At 32.8% G+C, this 17,638-nt stretch overlaps 2 protein-coding genes across 3 annotated transcripts; both read left to right on the plus strand.

Annotated features, from left to right (window-relative positions):
- The first annotated feature begins 731 nt into the window (after nucleotides 1–731).
- On the plus strand, nucleotides 732–7,064 carry LOC141302044 (ceroid-lipofuscinosis neuronal protein 6 homolog). Its single transcript, XM_073832241.1, has 5 exons — nucleotides 732–841; nucleotides 3,239–3,427; nucleotides 4,080–4,135; nucleotides 4,362–4,484; nucleotides 6,023–7,064. The coding sequence occupies exons 1-5, from the start codon at nucleotides 803–805 to the stop codon at nucleotides 6,306–6,308; spliced, it is 693 nt and encodes a 230-aa protein (XP_073688342.1). The 5' UTR covers nucleotides 732–802; the 3' UTR covers nucleotides 6,309–7,064.
- Nucleotides 7,065–7,080: 16 nt separating this feature from the next.
- Nucleotides 7,081–15,803, plus strand: LOC141302045 (calmodulin-like protein 4). Of its 2 annotated transcripts, XM_073832243.1 has the most exons (5): nucleotides 7,081–8,794; nucleotides 8,880–8,910; nucleotides 9,766–9,906; nucleotides 12,110–12,298; nucleotides 15,118–15,803. In XM_073832243.1, exons 1-5 carry the CDS (start codon nucleotides 8,792–8,794, stop codon nucleotides 15,216–15,218), a joined length of 465 nt encoding a protein of 154 aa, XP_073688344.1. In that variant the 5' UTR covers nucleotides 7,081–8,791; the 3' UTR covers nucleotides 15,219–15,803. The 2 variants fall into 2 exon arrangements, with proteins under 2 accessions (XP_073688344.1, XP_073688343.1); XM_073832242.1 differs by having other exon boundaries at nucleotides 7,081–8,910.
- The last annotated feature ends 1,835 nt before the right edge of the window (nucleotides 15,804–17,638 follow it).

The following is a 17,638-nucleotide window of genomic DNA, read 5'->3' on the forward strand; positions in this document are numbered from 1 at the left end:
TATTTTAATTAAGCAGTTACACCTGTATTTGCTTATACACTGTAAAAAGTGAACAGTTGGATCAACTTAAAAAAATACTTAAATTGGTAACACCTAAAAATGTTAAGTTTAACTTAGTTTAACTTAGTTTAACTTAGTTTAACTTAATTAACTTATATAACTTAAATAACTTAAATAACTTAATTTATTACATTTTATCAACTTGTATAATGTAGCTTTGATCACAGAAATAAATTACATTTAAAAATATATTCAAATAGAAAACAGTTATTTCAAATAGTAAAAATATTTCAGAATTTTACTGCTTTTGCTGTACTTTGAATGAAATAAATGCAGGCTTGGTGAGCAGATGAGACTTCTTTAAAAAAACATTAAAAATCTCACTGTTCAAAAACTTTTGACTGATAGTGTACATCGTAGTTGTTGTTACTTCTCTTGTGCACAAAGGCCCGGTTTCACAGACAGGGCTTAGAATAAGCCAGAATTAGGCCATGGTTTAATTAGGACATTTAAGTAACTTTTTATAAACTTGCTTAGAAAAAAACATTACCGATGTGCATCCTGAGACAAAGCAAAGGCACTGATATATTTTAAGATCAGTCAGTGCAAGTTTCTGTCAGTTGAAACAGCTCAGATTTGCATTTTAGTCTAGGATTAGGCTTAAACCGGGGTATATGTTTTATTTCAGCTATAAAGCATCTAAAAATCACCAAAGTTTCCTTTTCCTCTTGCTTTTTTCTAGATCTTTTGTCCTTTAGAGTGGTTTTCTTTGAACAAACCCAGTGCTTGTGACTATTTCCACATGCTGTACAACATCACCACACCCTTCCTGCTGCTCAAGGTGAGTTCATTATTGTGAAGCAGATCACCAATTTATAGGCTCCACCCCTTCACCAAGCCCCACCCCTTTGCAAATTGCAATGTGCTGGACCAAGATGCATTGCACTTCCAGGATGGATGGCTGTTGTTTTTGGCACTGCTTTCGGTAGGTTGGACGCTTTGTCAGTGTCATATTTGTCGATGTGAGGCTCAGACGTTTTATTAAAGCTCACACAGCAAAATAAGCTCAGAAGGAGGTGATATTTATGACCTGAACCGCTACATGTCGGTGAAATGACGCATTGCCCCAAACCTGTTGGAAATGAACAACTCCGACCTTTGCATCTGAGAAAATATCTGGCAGACGTCTCTGCAGTGCTTTGTCTTCTTGGACGAATTGAAGATTTTTCTGTGTCTCGAAGAACTGCGGTTTGCATGATTGATGGAATGTGCTGCATGCATCCAGAAATCTGTTATGATATAAACTGTTCAAGAAATGCTTTCTCAGTTTGTGAGCATCTGCTATTTTTACAGTGTGTAAGTCAAATAGTATGCAATATGCAAAGTGTATGGTTAATCCAATTTGTGTTTTTTGACACGGCTATACTTCACACTGGAAATGACAAGTCAATCCAAATTTCACACAAACAATTTCTGGATGTATTTATTATATAAATCCTACATTAAAGTGAGTTGCTGTTTTTGTCACTCTTCTGAGAAAGATGTGATTCACTTGTTTTGCCAATGTCAGATTTTTTTAATGTTTATCCAATCTTATTTTGTACGTGACATTTCTTTCTGTTTAAAAATGATTGTTTGACTACTTTTAAGAGATTATAGGAAAATATAACTTAATTTGTGGTTCTTGCTAGCTATATTTCAATTTGAGTTCATACTTAAAAATCTGTCTCTAAATCTGATCTAGACACGTATATATGGAAACTATCCGAAATTAATTAGGATTAAATATCCGATTTAATCCTAAAGAAAAATGCTTCTCTATTTTCATCCCACGTGGCCTCTTTTGGTGTACATTCATGAATTCATTCCATTTATTTATTTGTTTGTTAACCTGGCAACACATCACTTACGAAAATTAACCATAATTCTTAATCTGAATTAAATAATTGGCAAATTCACACCAAATTCCCGATCTGAATCAAATAATTCGCGAATTCGTCTCACCGAATTCCTAATCTAAATCAAATAATTTGTGATCCCGATCTAAATAATGATTTGTAAACCATCATTTCAGATGGGGACTTGGATCATGCATCGCGAATCATTCAATATGTGAAATAATTTGGGAATTAAATGATTCACGACACGCACAGTTCTGATCTAAACCAAAAGATTCATAAACTGGCACCGAAGTTCCGATTTAAATCAAATGATTCACAACATGCAAAGTTCTGATCTGAACCAAAAAATTTGCGACGCGCGAAGTTCTGAACTAAATCAAAAATGATTCACAACATGCAAACTTCCAATCTGAATCAAATGATTCATGAACCAGCACTGAAGTTCCGATCTTAACCCAATGATTCGCGTCACGCAAACTTCTGATCTGAACCAAATGATTCATGAACCAGCACCAAAGTTCCAATCTGAATCAAAAGATTTGCAACATGCGAAGTTTCCGATCTGAATCAAATTATTCGCGATCCGCGCTCTGAAGTTCCGGTCTAAATCAAATGATTTGCAACATGCGAAATTCCATTGTAAATTAAATGATTTGTGAACTGGCACCAAAGTTCCGATCTGAATCAAAAGATTTGCAACATGCGAAGTTCCGATCTGAATCAAAAGATTTGCAACATGCGAAGTTCCGATATGAATCAAATTATCCGCGATCCGCACTCTGAATTTCCGGTCTAAATCAAATGATTTGCAACATGCGAAATTCCATTGTAAATTAAATGATTTGTGAACTGGCACCAAAGTTCCGATCTGAATCAAATGATTCATGAACCAGCACCAAAGTTCCAATCTGAATCAAAAGATTTGCAACATGCGAAGTTCCGATCTGAATCAAATTATCCGCGATCCGTACTTTGAATTTCCGGTCTAAATCAAATGATTTGCAACATGCGAAATTCCAATGTAAATTAAATGATTTGTGAACTGGCACCAAAGTTCCAATCTGAATCAAAAGATTTGCAACATGCGAAGTTCCGATCTGAATCAAATTATCCGCGATCCGCACTCTGAATTTCAGGTCTAAATCAAATGATTTGCAACATGCGAAATTCCAATGTAAATTAAATGATTTGTGAACTGGCACCAAAGTTCCAATCTGAATCAAAAGATTTGTGAACCCGCTCTAGTAGTCACTTGATATTGGTCCCTAGCATCCCTACTAAATTCTACGTCTTTGGTGTTTTTGCTATATTTGATCTCATGCAATGTTCTGTTCCAGCTCATAGAGCGAAGCCCGAAGACATTGCCTCGCTCCGCCGTCTACCTGTGCATCATCACGTTTGTGATGGGCGCCAGCATACACCTGGTGGGAGAGTCCATCAACCACCGGCTCCTGCTCAGCGGATACCAACTGCACCTGAGCCTCAGAGAAAACCCTATTATGAAGAACCTCATACCAAAAACTCTGGTAAAACAGACCACAAAGAGTCTCTCAAATGTGACCATTGAGCACAAAACCAGTCTTAAGTCGCTGGGGTATGTTTGTAGCAACAACCAAAAATACATTGCATGGGTCAAAATTATTGATTTTTCTTTTATGCCAAAAATCATTAGGAAATTAAGTAAAGATCATGTTCTATGAAGATTTTTTGTAAAATTCCTACTGTAAATGTATCAAAATGTAATTTTTGATTAGTAATATGCATTGTTAAGAACCTAATTTGGACAACTTTAAAGGTGATTTTCTCAGTATTTAGATTTTTTTGCACCCTCAGATTCCAGATTTTCAAATAGATGTATCTCGGCCAAATATTGTCCAATCCTAACAAACCATACATCAATAGCTTATTTACTGAGCTTTCATATTATATATACATCTCAGTTTTGTCAAATTTAACCTTATGACTGGTTTTGTGGTCCAGGGTCACAAATGGCAACACCAGTTTCAAGAGCAGTTTCAAGAATGTTGTCATTTAATTTAGTTACATAATGACATTTTAAATATATTTTAATAGGTTCAGTTGTTTCAGATTTGTGGTGAGCAAATGATATTCAGGTATCCTGACTGTATAAATCATTCTTTCTTTTTTTTGCAAATTGTATAATGTGTTTTCTGACAGATTGACTCATTTGAGCTGCTGCAGTATTATGATGAAAGTCTGGGTCATTGCATGTGGTAAGCTGAGAAATATTCTGCCCACAATCAGCTCTTTCATTTCAGTGCTGGTTTACTTCTTACCAATTAATTTGAAAATCCTAGAAACATCCTTGTCACAAGAGGGTTTAAGCTTTAATGTGCAGCTTATAATTTTATCAATCCATTTGAATTCATTCTCTTGTACAAAATGGTTTATTTCAGCATAAGGTGTCTAAAAATCACTTTTCCACATATGTTTTTACAGGTATATTCCTCTATTCCTCGTCCTGTTCCTGTATTTCACTGGCTGTTTCACTATAGTCAAAGCAGAGAAGACGATGCCCACCTCCGCGTGGCTTCTCCTAGGTCCTAGTGGCCTTTACTACTGGTCAGTTTATCCCCGTTACATTAGTGTTTGACCCGTCCATCGGGAGCCAGATGCTCTTCATGATTCACCTCAACAAAACTCAGCTCTCCATCCCAGATCAGAATTATTTATAAGGTCAGCCCTTAAAGAAAGAACAGCGGCCATATCATGTGTTGTGGCGCGGGAATGAGGAAACCCCCGTGAGCTCCAGTGTCACACGTTAACGTTGTTTCCAGGGTGTGTTTACATTAGTGTGCCATCTGACACGGGCATTTCTGATGATTGATTAAGGCAAGACACCACAGGTGAATAGGATGAAACATTTATAGATATCGCCAACAGAGAACATTCTCACAACTTTCAGGCAAATGTTAATCGAATGTTAGTTCAAAGATATCTGGCCTTTAATGCATTACAAGTACGTAGTCAGATTACATTTTCAACTAAAATAATGCATTACTTTTTGATTTACAAGAAAAATATCCGAGTTACTTTTTCAAATAAGTAACGCCAGATTCTTTTTTTTTCCCTATTTATTGGCTGAAAGCTCTCCTGTCTCCATGTTGAGTGAAATCAGGAGTATGATGTTACTTTAGTTCTAGAATAAATGTGAACATGCATTAATTCATTTCAAAATTAAAAATAGTGAAATGCAACTTAAATTATGATGCAAAACTACAATAATAAACAGTGTTGGGGAAAGTTACTTTTAAAAGTAATCCATTACAATATTGAGTTACTGCCTAAAAAAGTAACTAATAACATTACTTTTTATGGAAAGTGATGTGTTATGTTTTGCGTTACTTTTTAAATCTGGGCAGGGCTTGCTTGTTTGTTTTTAATATAAAAAGCTCTATTTTTGGCAAATATAAAAGCCTCTAAAAGGAGTGGGTTTGCAAGTCATTTGATTCAGATCGGAAGTTCAGAGCCTGGATCGCGAATCATTTGATTTAGATTGGTGCTTTGGAGTGGGTTCGCAAATCTTTTTTGTTTTTGCCATTTTTATTAGTATATTTTTATTTATCTGTTTGTCTTTTGTAGAATTTGAATGATAAGACATTGTTTGATAAGTGAGATTTCATATTAAAGTCCTTGAAAATCAAAAAGTTAGTGCTTGAAAGTCCTGGAACCCTGTTTTTAAAATGTTTCTTCTTGTTTTTATTTATTTATTCAAAAGTAACATTTCCATTTTGCTTTCAAAATGATTAAACTGTATGCTCCTTTAACATAACCAGAAAAAAAAATTTTTTTAGAACATTTAAAAAACCTTCAGAATATAAGAAGGAATAAAATTGCAGTTTGCCTGTAGTGTCTTGCCGTTAAGTAAAGCAATTTATTTAAAGCAATACGCCTTTTGAGATAGTGTGTTAGTATTTTTACCATGGGTGACTGTGGTAAAATCACTGTATTGCACAGACTCTCATGGCTTGTTGCTGCAATATGATAAAAACACACACGTGTTCAATAAATAGTCACATTTAATAAGGAATAAACACTTCTTACTCCAAATAAAGGTGCTTATGCAATCTAAAATATATGAACTGTTGTCTACTCCACAGGTATCTTGTGACAGAAGGACAAATTTTTATCCTGTTTATTTTTACTTTTTTTGCCATGACGGCTACAGTTGTGCACCAGAAGCGCAAAGGTTTTCTGCCCGACGGTAACGGACTCTTCCTGCTCTACAGTTTTTCGCTATCGCTCGTGTTAGTGACCATCTGGGTCGCCTGTTTGTGGAACGACAAAGTGTTAAGGAGAAAATATCCTGGAGTGATGTATATACCAGAGCCGTGGGCCATTTACACACTGCATCTCAGAGACAAGCACATGGTGGTCACAGACTGAACCTACAGTCCAAATCACCCACTATTTTTTTTTCATAAGACTTGCATTGCAACTTAAAAACTCTGTCATGTTGCACCTTCAAAAATGGACTTTATGCACAGCATGCATGCTACGAATTTCTGCAAAAAAGTTGTGCACAGAGTGTTTTGTGTTATGACTGTGCAAAGAGTCCATTTATACACTCTTAAAAAATAAAGGTGCTTTAAAAGGTTCTTTAAGGGATGCCATAGAAGAACCATTTTTAGCTCCACAAAGAACCATTCAGTCAAAGGTTCTTTGAAGAACCATCTCTTTCTTGCCTGTTTATAATCTGAAGAACCGTCTTTTGCCACAAAGAACCTTTTGTGAAACAGAAAGTTTCTTCAGATGTTAAAGGTTCTTTATGGAACCATTTAGACAAAAAAGGTTCGTCTATGGCATCGTGAAGCAACTTTATTTTTAAGAGTGTACCAGCCCACGTCATGCAATATGTTCTATTCTATTCTGTTTAATTTTTGATATACATTTCTTCATTTTAGGAACCATGTATGTTCTACCTCATTGTGTGAAGATTTTTCATTTTTGTGTAAAATAATTAGGCCTACATTTTTTTTTCCTTCTAAAGACGCGTTTTACATTTTTCTATAGTGTATAAAATTTAAGGCAAGACCGCCAAAAACTTTGTTTTTTCATGCACAAGTCAGTTTTAAGATTTGAGCTCCTTTCATAACACTTATTTTTTATGTTATTACACTTTATCTATTTGTGTCTGTAGTTTTCGAAGTTTTCATAAGGGTCAATTTAAAAAAAAAAAAAAAATTGAGATTTATACATAATCTGAAAGCTGAATAAATAAGCTTCTCGTTGATTTGTCCGAGATACAACTATTTAAAAATCAAAATACTGACAAAATCGCCTATAAAATTGTCCAAATGAAGTTCTTAGCTATGCATATTACTAATCAAAAATTCTGTTTTGATATATTTACGGTAGAAAATTTACAAAATGTCTTCATGGAACATGATCTTAATATCCTAATGATTTTTGGCACTAAAAAAAAAATCTATATTTTTGACCCATGCAATGTATTTTTGACTATTGTTTGGAGCACTTACACCAAACTTAGCAGTTTTATTGCTATCTATATTCTGAAATTTTTATAAAGGGGTTTGTTTATATGTCTTTCACCTGATTTTATACATTTTATTCCTAAACCGTAAAAACCTAAAAATGTTTGCTAATTACTGCATATTTAATTAAGCTTTCAGAAAAAAAAATATCTGAAAATGTGTAATACAGAACAACGTTTACTGAACTGTGATTAATCAACTGGGGATATATAGTGATATTTAATAATTTTACCCTATTCATCCCTCAAGTCTTCCCTCAAAATCTTTTATTTTTTTAATTAATATAATGTACATGAATTAAGAATGAATTAAATAATAATGAATTAAAGAAAATAATTTCTTTTTCAAGATTTTACCTTCGAAATGTCCCACATTATCACGGTTTGTTCACTATAGTTTAGAAAATGGTAATAAAATGTGTCAAGAACTCAAGAGTTAAGCTGTGTCAGAACAAATTCATCTTGATAATGTCAGATAACTTCGAGAGAAAGGTATGTAATGGATTACAATCAACCAAAAATTCAGACAACTGTCAGTATGGCAATATTACACAACTATGAATACTTTTTTTTTTGACAAATTACCAAGCAATGCTTAATTTCGTATAGCTTGTGGTGTAAAAAAAGTGGCATTAGCAATGAAATACACTTAAGCAAAACATGCTTAGGTCAAAGTGTCTGAATAATTTTGATTCCAATTTTCTTTTAAATCACTTACTGCTAGTCCACTGTAGGCTATGAAGAAAATGTATGTATAATATGTCACAGTTTACCTTTATTTTGCTATCCTCACTTAAATTAAAGTATAAATTAACTATACTGTCCTGCATCCACTAGTAAACAAATAGTACTAATTATATCTGGTGTCTGAATACTTTTGACATGATGTATACTGTCACTGGTAAAATGGGCAAGGCTCATCACCGTCTCTACTTGGTCAGACATAAAAGGTCTATATTAACAATACTACTATTGTATCTTTTCACTGTATATTTTAAATATTCAGTGTTTATTACAGTTTCTCAGTGTCATTCAGGCATAAAAACCGCGGCTCAACGTAGACGCCGCTGTCACGTGACTCCCGTTTCTTTTCTCAGCGGCAAATCTGGTTAGTCACATCAAGTTTGTGATTAAAATTGCAGAAATGTTTTTTAAAATCCTTATAAAGCGATTGAATTCGATAATATACATTCTATGTGATACTTTCAAACGATTCTACGTTTTTAGCACACAATTAAAATGTTGATTTCATTCGGCTTTCTGTGCCGTCGAGCGCCGCCTTCAGGAATTAAAGTTAGCCTCATTACAAACAGCTGACAATGTATTCAGCCCAATGTCTGATTTACTGTAGTTTAGAGCTGGTTTGCGTGTGGATATGGTTAGTTTAGCCTCTGTTCTTTCCATATTATTTCCATGTAAACAAAGATGTCATTTACTTAATGTGTATACTTATGTCATTGCAGGCGAAATTCTTGAGTCAAGATCAAATCAACGGTAAGCAGGTTTATTAAATCTATTTCATACAGACACTCTGTGATTGTTTTTATCTGATTAGTTAGATAAATTCAGGTTTATGTCGATAACACAAGTCAAAAACATGTAGAGATTGAGCCACTTATTACAGCTGTCAAAAAATGGCTACTAGACCTTTAGTTTAGTTTGTGAGCATTTAAATATATAGTCTATATAGGAATGAAAGTTTAATTATATTTGTATTTATTTACCCCTGTTAAACATTATATAAATGTTGGAAGTTATTATATATATACAACAATTGTATGTTGCACTGATACTGAAGCTCATTCAATAGATTGTATTCTTTCAATGAAACAAAGTGGAGTTTGTTGATGGTCACTGGACTTGAACTGACAGATTACTCTTGGATAAACACAGGCAGATCCTTTCATGCAGAAGCACAGAGAAAGAACAAAACATGGGGCTCAGATGGGTACAAAATATGCGAATTAAAAAACAAGACAATGATGCTCGATTCACATCGTAAACATAAAGATATACACTAAAGAAATGCAAGGAAATCTTAAACGCTCCAGTACGTCTGGCTTTCATTCATTTGTCCACCTGCTGTCGTTGATAATGCCGTAATCTTGATTCCCTCTTACACAGGTTGTCTCAGTTTATGCCAGAACAAATCCTTCATTTGGGATTAAAGAGATTCTTTGCCAAACTGTATCCAATCCTTATCAAACAAAAAGCATGTTTTATCTGTCATCTGGATGCATTTCAAACTTATGTGTTGTGGTTTTACTTCAAAGTTAAATTAAGGTGTTGTGTTTCAGATGTTTGCATACTACTTTCTGTGCATAGTAATACGTTTCCATCTTCTTTCAGAGTATAAAGAGTGTTTTTCGCTGTACGACCAGAAGCGCAGGGGTAAAATGAAGGCGGAAGATCTGCTGACGGTCATGAGATCTCTGGGACGCTGTCCGACTCTGCAAGAGCTTGACAGACACTTGCTGAGCCATAAAATCGGTATAGTATCTATATCTGTTGAAATGAACACTGTTTTCCTGAACACCTCCTGTTCTGCTCCTTATCTGTCAGTCAAATGGATAGCCCCGCCCCCAGACTCAACTTTTCCTGCCGACTTTTTCAGCAACCTGAAGTTTTGTTAAAGAGTCACAATCCATTAACCAAACTAACCTAAGATGAGGTGAAACACGACATTACAAACTTTGATTTGAAGCAAAAATTATGAAAATTAGAAAAAAAAATCTGTAATGGCTCTAATGATGGAATGAACTACAATCCCATTTATTGCAAATTACATAATCAAAATAATACCAATAGATATATAACTATTAGTTTAAAGATGTTTATAGAAACAATGTTGTATATTTAGAACTAAATATGCCTGTATGCACAAACAGATTTACAACATTTCCATTTGGATCTTTTGGCAATTTGTTTGTTAAGATTTTCTGATTGGTGGAGATTTCTCTGTAGATTCATGGGTAATGTAGTTTTTCTCGAACTTTTCTAACATTAAAAACAAGTTAACAGAACTGTATACCATCGATTAACAACTTAATAGCTCACAATAGGTCTTGATTTAAAGTTCAGTTCAATGCAGTTCAATACCTGTCATTGTTAGAAAGGTAATCATGAAACAAGTTATATTCCACTTATAGCTGAATTGAACTTGTTTTATTATTGAACTTTGCAAAATCGACAATGAACTGAGTTTGTATTATGACTTTTCTTCTGTAGAGCAGTGTTATTGTTAACTAAAAATAATACTATTAAAAATAGGCCCTAAAATTACTAACTGGAAATAAAAACTAAACTAAAACTAAAATTAAAAGTAAACTAAACTTAAATAACAATCCATATTATATTATATAAGATATTATATTATATTATATTATATTATATTATATTATATTATATTATATTATATTATATTATATTATATAAGGGCAATAAAAATGTACATTTTAAAGTTATCATTGAAATTTAGTTCCTCTGGAATTACTGGATAATAACTGAAAAATAAAAACTAAACTAAAACGTAATTAAAAATAAACTAAACCTGATTAGTAACATTTAAAAAGAACAAAAAAAAAAAAAAAAAAAAAAGAATCAAGCTAAAATTTAAATAATTCTTAAAATATAAAAATAAAAGCTAATTTAAAATATTAATAACTATAATAGTATATAAATAATATGGAAATAACTGCTATAAAGCTTCTGCATAATAGAAGTTGAATTTGTTTCATAAATGTTGAGTTTTGAAGCATTAAAACTGTCGTTTTCCTGTTTTATTAATGTGCAGCTGCTTTGAAACAATTAATATTGTAAAAAGCCCTATAAAAAAAATGCACATTTAAAGTTATCATTGAAAAAATAAATTCTTCAGGAAATAAGTTTAAGTTAGAACCACTAAAATTACTAACTGGAAATAAAAACTAAACTAAAACTAAAACAGAATTAAAAATAAACTAAACTAATTAGTAATATTTAAAAAGAAAAAAACAATTTAAAAAGCACATTAAACTAAAATTTAAATCTGCAAATATAAAATGCATTTATAATAGTTAAAAAATTAAAAAAAATTAATTATCATTAAAAATCAATTCCCCTGTGGAGAAAATGAATGGGATTTTTAGTTCTTGAGTTCTTAGTTCTTTAGTTCTTGACGCAGCTCAACTTCAGTGACTCTGAACATTAAACTGAGATACTGGAAGTAGTTGAACATCCAAACAAATGACTCACGTCAATGTTAGGTTATCGCATACAGTATATGTCCTCCTAAACTTCCAAGCCCCAGGTAAAGTCAACAGTGTAAATTTTGCCTATTAAGATAAATAAACTTGAAATCTGTAGGAGTACATGAATGAAACTCAACAATAACAATCGCAAACCTCAGTCCCCGGGACATCCAGATAAGGTCAGTGAACGCAGAAACATGGTTTATAGAGTCTTCTGGAAGAAAAACAGAGCACTGAAAGTCCTACGCTATACATTCACAATGTTTTTAATTGAAGGAAGTGTCATTTGAACTGACATCACAGGTGGTGCTGCTGATGAAATAAAGCCTTGCTTGACAAATGTGATGAAATGTACTATATTTAAACCCTCCGCAATAAATATAACTCTCAGCCTGTCAGACGTGATCAAACGACTTCTGTTTTTGAAGCTTTTTGGCAAAGCGCTTTCACTCTGCCTGTCCCAGATAAGAGCGGCGAGTTGGACTTCTCCACGTTTCTCAGCGTGATGCACACGCAGATCCAGCAGGAGAACCCGCGGACCGAGATCCTGCAGGCCGTGAGGTTGATAGACACGAGGAAACGAGGCTTTATCACAGCGTCTGAGTTCAGGGCCAGACTGACAGGCTTTGGAGAGCAACTCACAGATCAGGAAGGTAAATTTCATTCAGACAAAGTGCACAGGAGAGGTAGAACTACATTACCCACAATGCATTGCGCGGCGTGGCATTCTAAGGCAGATGTGGGATATTCCTACTTTATGTCTCTGACTTAAAACAACAGCTGTTATCTATAAGTAAACAAAACAGAATTGCAAACATTGCAAAGGTTTTTGACTATCAGCAAAGTCTCAAAAGTCTTTTAATGTCATGTGAAATAGGAACTCATGAAAGGGTAAACTAAAAGATATCACCATATTTATTCAATATGCTATAATTTGCATACATTTCCAAAAAATAAATATGAATATTGGTTGAAGCCAGGTTGAAAATTCTTGTTTTATTTTGTTGACATATTAGAGTTAAATGTTTTTGTAGTGGGAATTTTCAATATCTTTTTTTATCCTTCCATAAATTAGAAAATACTGCCGACAGACAGAAAAATTAAATTCACCACCTTTTTAGAAATAAAATGATATATAATTCAATGCGAATGATATATGAACAAGCCTCTCAATAAAAACGTTCAGACATTTTAGTGCTGTTGAAGTGGAGAAACAAACTCATTTTGAGAAATTTACCTTTTTAAAAAATGTGTTTTTAACTAAATCTACAGACGCAAATAGATAAAGTGTAATAAAATAAATATCAGGCGAATTATATATGAACAAACCTTCTTTAAAAACCTTCAGAATATAGAAAGGAATAAAACTGTAAAATTTTGGTGTATGTAAGTGCTGCTGAAGTGGAGAAAAAAACTAATTTAAAAAACTGCCTTTAAAAATATGATTTTTTTAATGAAACCTACAGACACAAATAGATAAAGTATAATAAAATAAACATCAGGCAATTATATATGAACAAACCCTTCAGTAAAAACCTTCAGAATGTAAAGAAATAAAGCAGTAAGATTTGGTGAATGTAAGTGCTGCTGACGTGGAGAAACAAACTCATTTTGAGAAAACAGACTAAAGGTACGCATTTTAAATGGATAAAGTGCTATAAAAATGTAGACAAATAATATATGAATAAACCCTTCTATAAAAACCTTCAGAATATAGAAAGCAATAAAACTGTAAATGTTGGTGTATGTAAGTTCTTCTGTAAGTGGAAAATAACTAATTTTGAGAAAATTTACTTAAAACATATGCAGTTTTAACTAAACCTACAGACGCAAATAGATAAAGTGTAATAAAATAAATATCAGGCAATTATATATAGAGAAACCCTTCAGTAAAAACCTTCACAATATAGAAAGGAATAAAACTGTAAGTTTTGGTGTATGTAAGAGGTGCTGAAGTGGAGAAAAAAATAATTTTAAGAAAACAGCCTTTAAAAATAGGCACAGACACAAATAGATAAAATGTAATAAAATAAATATCAGGCAATTATATATAGAGAAACCCTTCAGTAAAAGCCTTCACAATATAGAAAGGAATAAAACTGTAAATATTGGCGTATGTAAGTGCTGCTGAAGTTAAGAAATAAAATCATTTTGAAAAAACAGCCTATAAAAATAGGCATTGTAAATGAAACCTACAGATGCAAATAGATAAAGTGTAATAAAATAAATATCAGGCGATTATATATGAACAAACCCTTCAGTAAAAACCTTCAGAATATAGAAAGGAATAAAGCTGTAAGTTTTGGTGTATGTAAGTGCTGCTTAAATGGAGAAACAAACTCATTTTGAGAAAGTTATCTTTTAAAAAATGCATTTTTAACTAAATCTACAGATGCAAATAGATAAAGTGTAATAAAATAAAAATCAAGCAATTATATATGAACAAACCCTTCTGTAAAAAACTTCAGAATATAGAAAGGAATAAAACTGTAAGTTTTGGTGTATGTAAGAGGTGCTTAAATGGAAAAACAAACTCATTTTGAGAAAGTTATCTTAAAAAAAATGCTTTTTTTTACTAAATCTACAGACGCAAATAGATAAAGTGTTATAAAATAAATATCAAGCAATTATATATGAACAAACCCTTCAGTAAAAACCTTCACAATATAGAAAGGAATAAAGCTGTAAGTTTTGGTGTATGTAAGTGGTGCTTAAATGGAGAAACAAACTCATTTTGAGAAAGTTATCGTAAAAAAAATGCTTTTTTTACTAGATCTACAGACGCAAATAGATAAAGTGTTATAAAATAAATATCAAGCAATTATATATGAACAAACCCTTCTGTAAAAAACTTCAGAATATAGAAAGGAATAAAACTGTACGTTTTGGTTAAAGTAAGTGCTGCTGAAGTGGAGAAAACAAACTCATTTTGAGAAACAGACTAAAGGTAAGCATTTTAAATGGATAAAGTGCTATAAAAATGTAGACAAATAATATAGGAATAAACCCTTCTATAAAAACCTTCAGAAAATATAGAAAGAAGTAAATATCAAGGGAATTATACATGGAAAAAACCTTCAGTAAAAACCTTCAAAATATAGAAAGGAATAAAACTGTAAATTTGGGTGTATGTAAGTGCTGCTGAAGTGGAGAAAGAAAAAAAAAACGCCTTTAAAAATAGACATTGTAATCGAAGTCTACAGACACAAATAGCTTAAGTGCAATACACTAAACATTTAAATGTGTTTTGTAGATGTTTTCTTTATGCTTGTCTGAAATAAGACATGTTGTGGAAGAACAATAGCCCAAAATCTCAAAGTTGCAAATTCCAACTTTTGATGTCAAATGCAGCATGTTAGAAACATCTGCAGTCCATCAGCATAGAAATGCCTTTGTTTTTGCCTTATTCCTCATTGTATTGTTAATGAATGAATTTAATGAAATAATAATGTTGTTAATGTTTGTGTTACAGTGGATGAGCTGCTGAGTAAAGCTGGCGTGGCGTGTGACGGACAAATTAACGACGATGGTTTTGCAAGGATGGTGACATTTCTGACTTCAGAGCTGCAATAAATCAGTAGCAGAATGACATTCCAGGTGAAAACTATGGGTATTGCAGCCTCTAAATCTTCCTAAAACAGCGAAAAATGAAATAACTACGCAAGCATGACCATATTTAACTGATAAACCACCTGCCAAACTATTTTAATCATTAACTAACAACCGTGGGATTGTTTTCGAAGTCACCAGATGTTCGTGTTTTTTTTTTTTTTTATTGTACCTAAAGGTTGATTAGTTTGGTTTAAATTTGGTTTAAACTTTCAAACTGTTTTGTAGTGAAGTTTTCAGATTATGGGTTTTGTTTTTAAAATTGTGATGGCAGTGCCCTCTTGTGTTTATAGAGAGAATATCATTTTACACAGATAGTGTAATGAATAACATTTCTCAGAAATCAATTGTTAAATGACGACTTCGCTCAACTTCTTGTTTAAAAACAATAAATGTGTGTACACGTGGATCACCAAATGCCCACCGCTCCTCCTTCTGAGTAAAAACATGTTTAAACAATGTATTAGAACCTATAAAAAGCACGAACTGAAAGCAACTCTGTTGTTTTGTGAACCAAACCGTCTTTGGATCATAAAGCCCATAAATTCCCCTGTTGTCGTGTTATTGTTTGCACGGCTTTATGTGTCTGCGTTGAGATAATAAACTGAAGTAAAGCTGTTGAGGTAGATTTACTCCTTAAACCACAGACCTGCTGTTAAATGTTAATTAGATGGAATAACAGTAAAAGTTAACTTTGTAATTGTGTTTGTGAGGAAAACAAACATTGCTATGATAAGACAGGACTTTATTATGCCCTTCAAATGGACAACATAGTAACACTGTTTACATTCATTTCCTTTCGGACCACCACCTTCACATGGTTGAGGTCATCCACACAGCTTTATTACACTTCAAATGAGCAATACATTTTAATTATTTCAGAATTTCCAGGCAATAGATTCAAACAACATAAAGAAGGTCGGAAACCAGCTATGAATAATGTAGCAATTTCAACTTGCTGCTTTAAAAATTGCATTTACAGTATGAGCATTAAAGATTTTTTTAATGCAACAAAACCTGGGGTTGATGGGGTTCGTAGCTGAAACATATATAAATAAATCTTAGTATTATATATATAGAGAGAGAGAGAGAGATTTCTATAGATTAACTACACTCTTAAAAATAAAGGTGCTTTTAAAAGGTTCTTCACAGCAATGCCATAGAAGAACCATTTTTAGTTCCACAAAGAACCATTCAGTCAAAGGGTTCTTTGAAGAACCATATCTTTATCTTTTTATAATCTGAAGAACCTGCTTTCACCACAAGGAACATTTTGAGAAACAGAAAGGTTCTTTGGATGTTACAGGTTCTTTAAGGAACTATTTAGACAAAAAAGGTTCTTCTATGGCATAATGAAGCACCTTTATTTTTAATATATTTCTCTAATATATTTATTAAATATATTTGTGGTATCTTTATGCATTATTAAGATGCATATATGTATATATATATATATATATACTTTTTTCTAGCTTATTATTTTTCAATGCAATAATATTTATGACCCTGGACCACAAAACTTAAGGTGGTATATTTATAGCAATAGCCAAAAATACATTGCATGGGTCAAAATTATAATTTTTTCTTTTATGCCAAAAACCATTAGGATATTAAGTAAAGATCATGTTCCATGAAGATATTTTGTAAATTTCCTACCATAAATATATTGAAACTTATTTTTTTAAATAAGTAAATATGCATTGCTAAGAACTTTAAAGGCAATTTTCTTTATATTTAGATTCCAGATTTCCAAATATTATTCTTTCATAACAAACCATATTTTTCATTTCCATCATTGGAAAGCTTATTTATTCAGTTTTCAGATGATGTAGACTCTTATTGCTGGTTTTGTGATCCAGGGTCACAATACTGGTATTATATCATATATTTTTATTATGATAATTATATGTATAAACAACTTGTAAGTTTTAATGCAACAGTATTTCCTTCAAACAAGAGTAAACGTGGAAAACTATTGCTAAAAATAAAAATGGCTTTGCAGCTTAAGCCCAATATTAGATTCGATACTCTGTACATCCAGGTCTGCTTCAACGCACACGTTAACACGGAATAAAACCACTCAGAAATTCAGAAATGTAGACAGAAGCGTTCAAAAGCACGGCGGCTTGCAGCGGACGCATGGTTTGCAAAAGACAATTTGGCACGAACGTTTAAGGATGCAACATCTCGAAACGTCACTTGATAGAAGTAGAATAAAAAAGGGGTTGTGTTTTTCAAAAACGTCCATTTATCCTCCAGTACTGCAACTCAAGTAAACAGCGCGCTTTTACGCACGGCTTTTGCGCGTCTACCTCCTAATGGCCGCAGTCCGTGGACGGCAACGCGTCGGTTTGCCCGTTCACCACCGACAATCTGTACTCCTC

The sequence above is a fragment of the Garra rufa genome, chromosome 25, assembly GCF_049309525.1.
Source record: "Garra rufa chromosome 25, GarRuf1.0, whole genome shotgun sequence".
Taxonomy (NCBI): Eukaryota; Metazoa; Chordata; class Actinopteri; order Cypriniformes; family Cyprinidae; genus Garra; species Garra rufa.

Coding starts and splice junctions, on each gene's coding strand:
- LOC141302044 (XM_073832241.1), top strand. CDS start 803: ATGCTGTACAACATCACCACACCCTTCCTGCTGCTCAAG. Junction 842..3,238: donor CACCCTTCCTGCTGCTCAAG/GTGAGTTCATTA, acceptor GTTCTGTTCCAG/CTCATAGAGCGAAGCCCGAA. Junction 4,485..6,022: donor CCTAGTGGCCTTTACTACTG/GTCAGTTTATCC, acceptor TCTACTCCACAG/GTATCTTGTGACAGAAGGAC.
- LOC141302045 (XM_073832242.1), top strand. CDS start 8,856: ATGTGTATACTTATGTCATTGCAGGCGAAATTCTTGAGTCAAGATCAA. Junction 8,911..9,765: donor GAGTCAAGATCAAATCAACG/GTAAGCAGGTTT, acceptor ATCTTCTTTCAG/AGTATAAAGAGTGTTTTTCG. Junction 12,299..15,117: donor GCAACTCACAGATCAGGAAG/GTAAATTTCATT, acceptor TTTGTGTTACAG/TGGATGAGCTGCTGAGTAAA.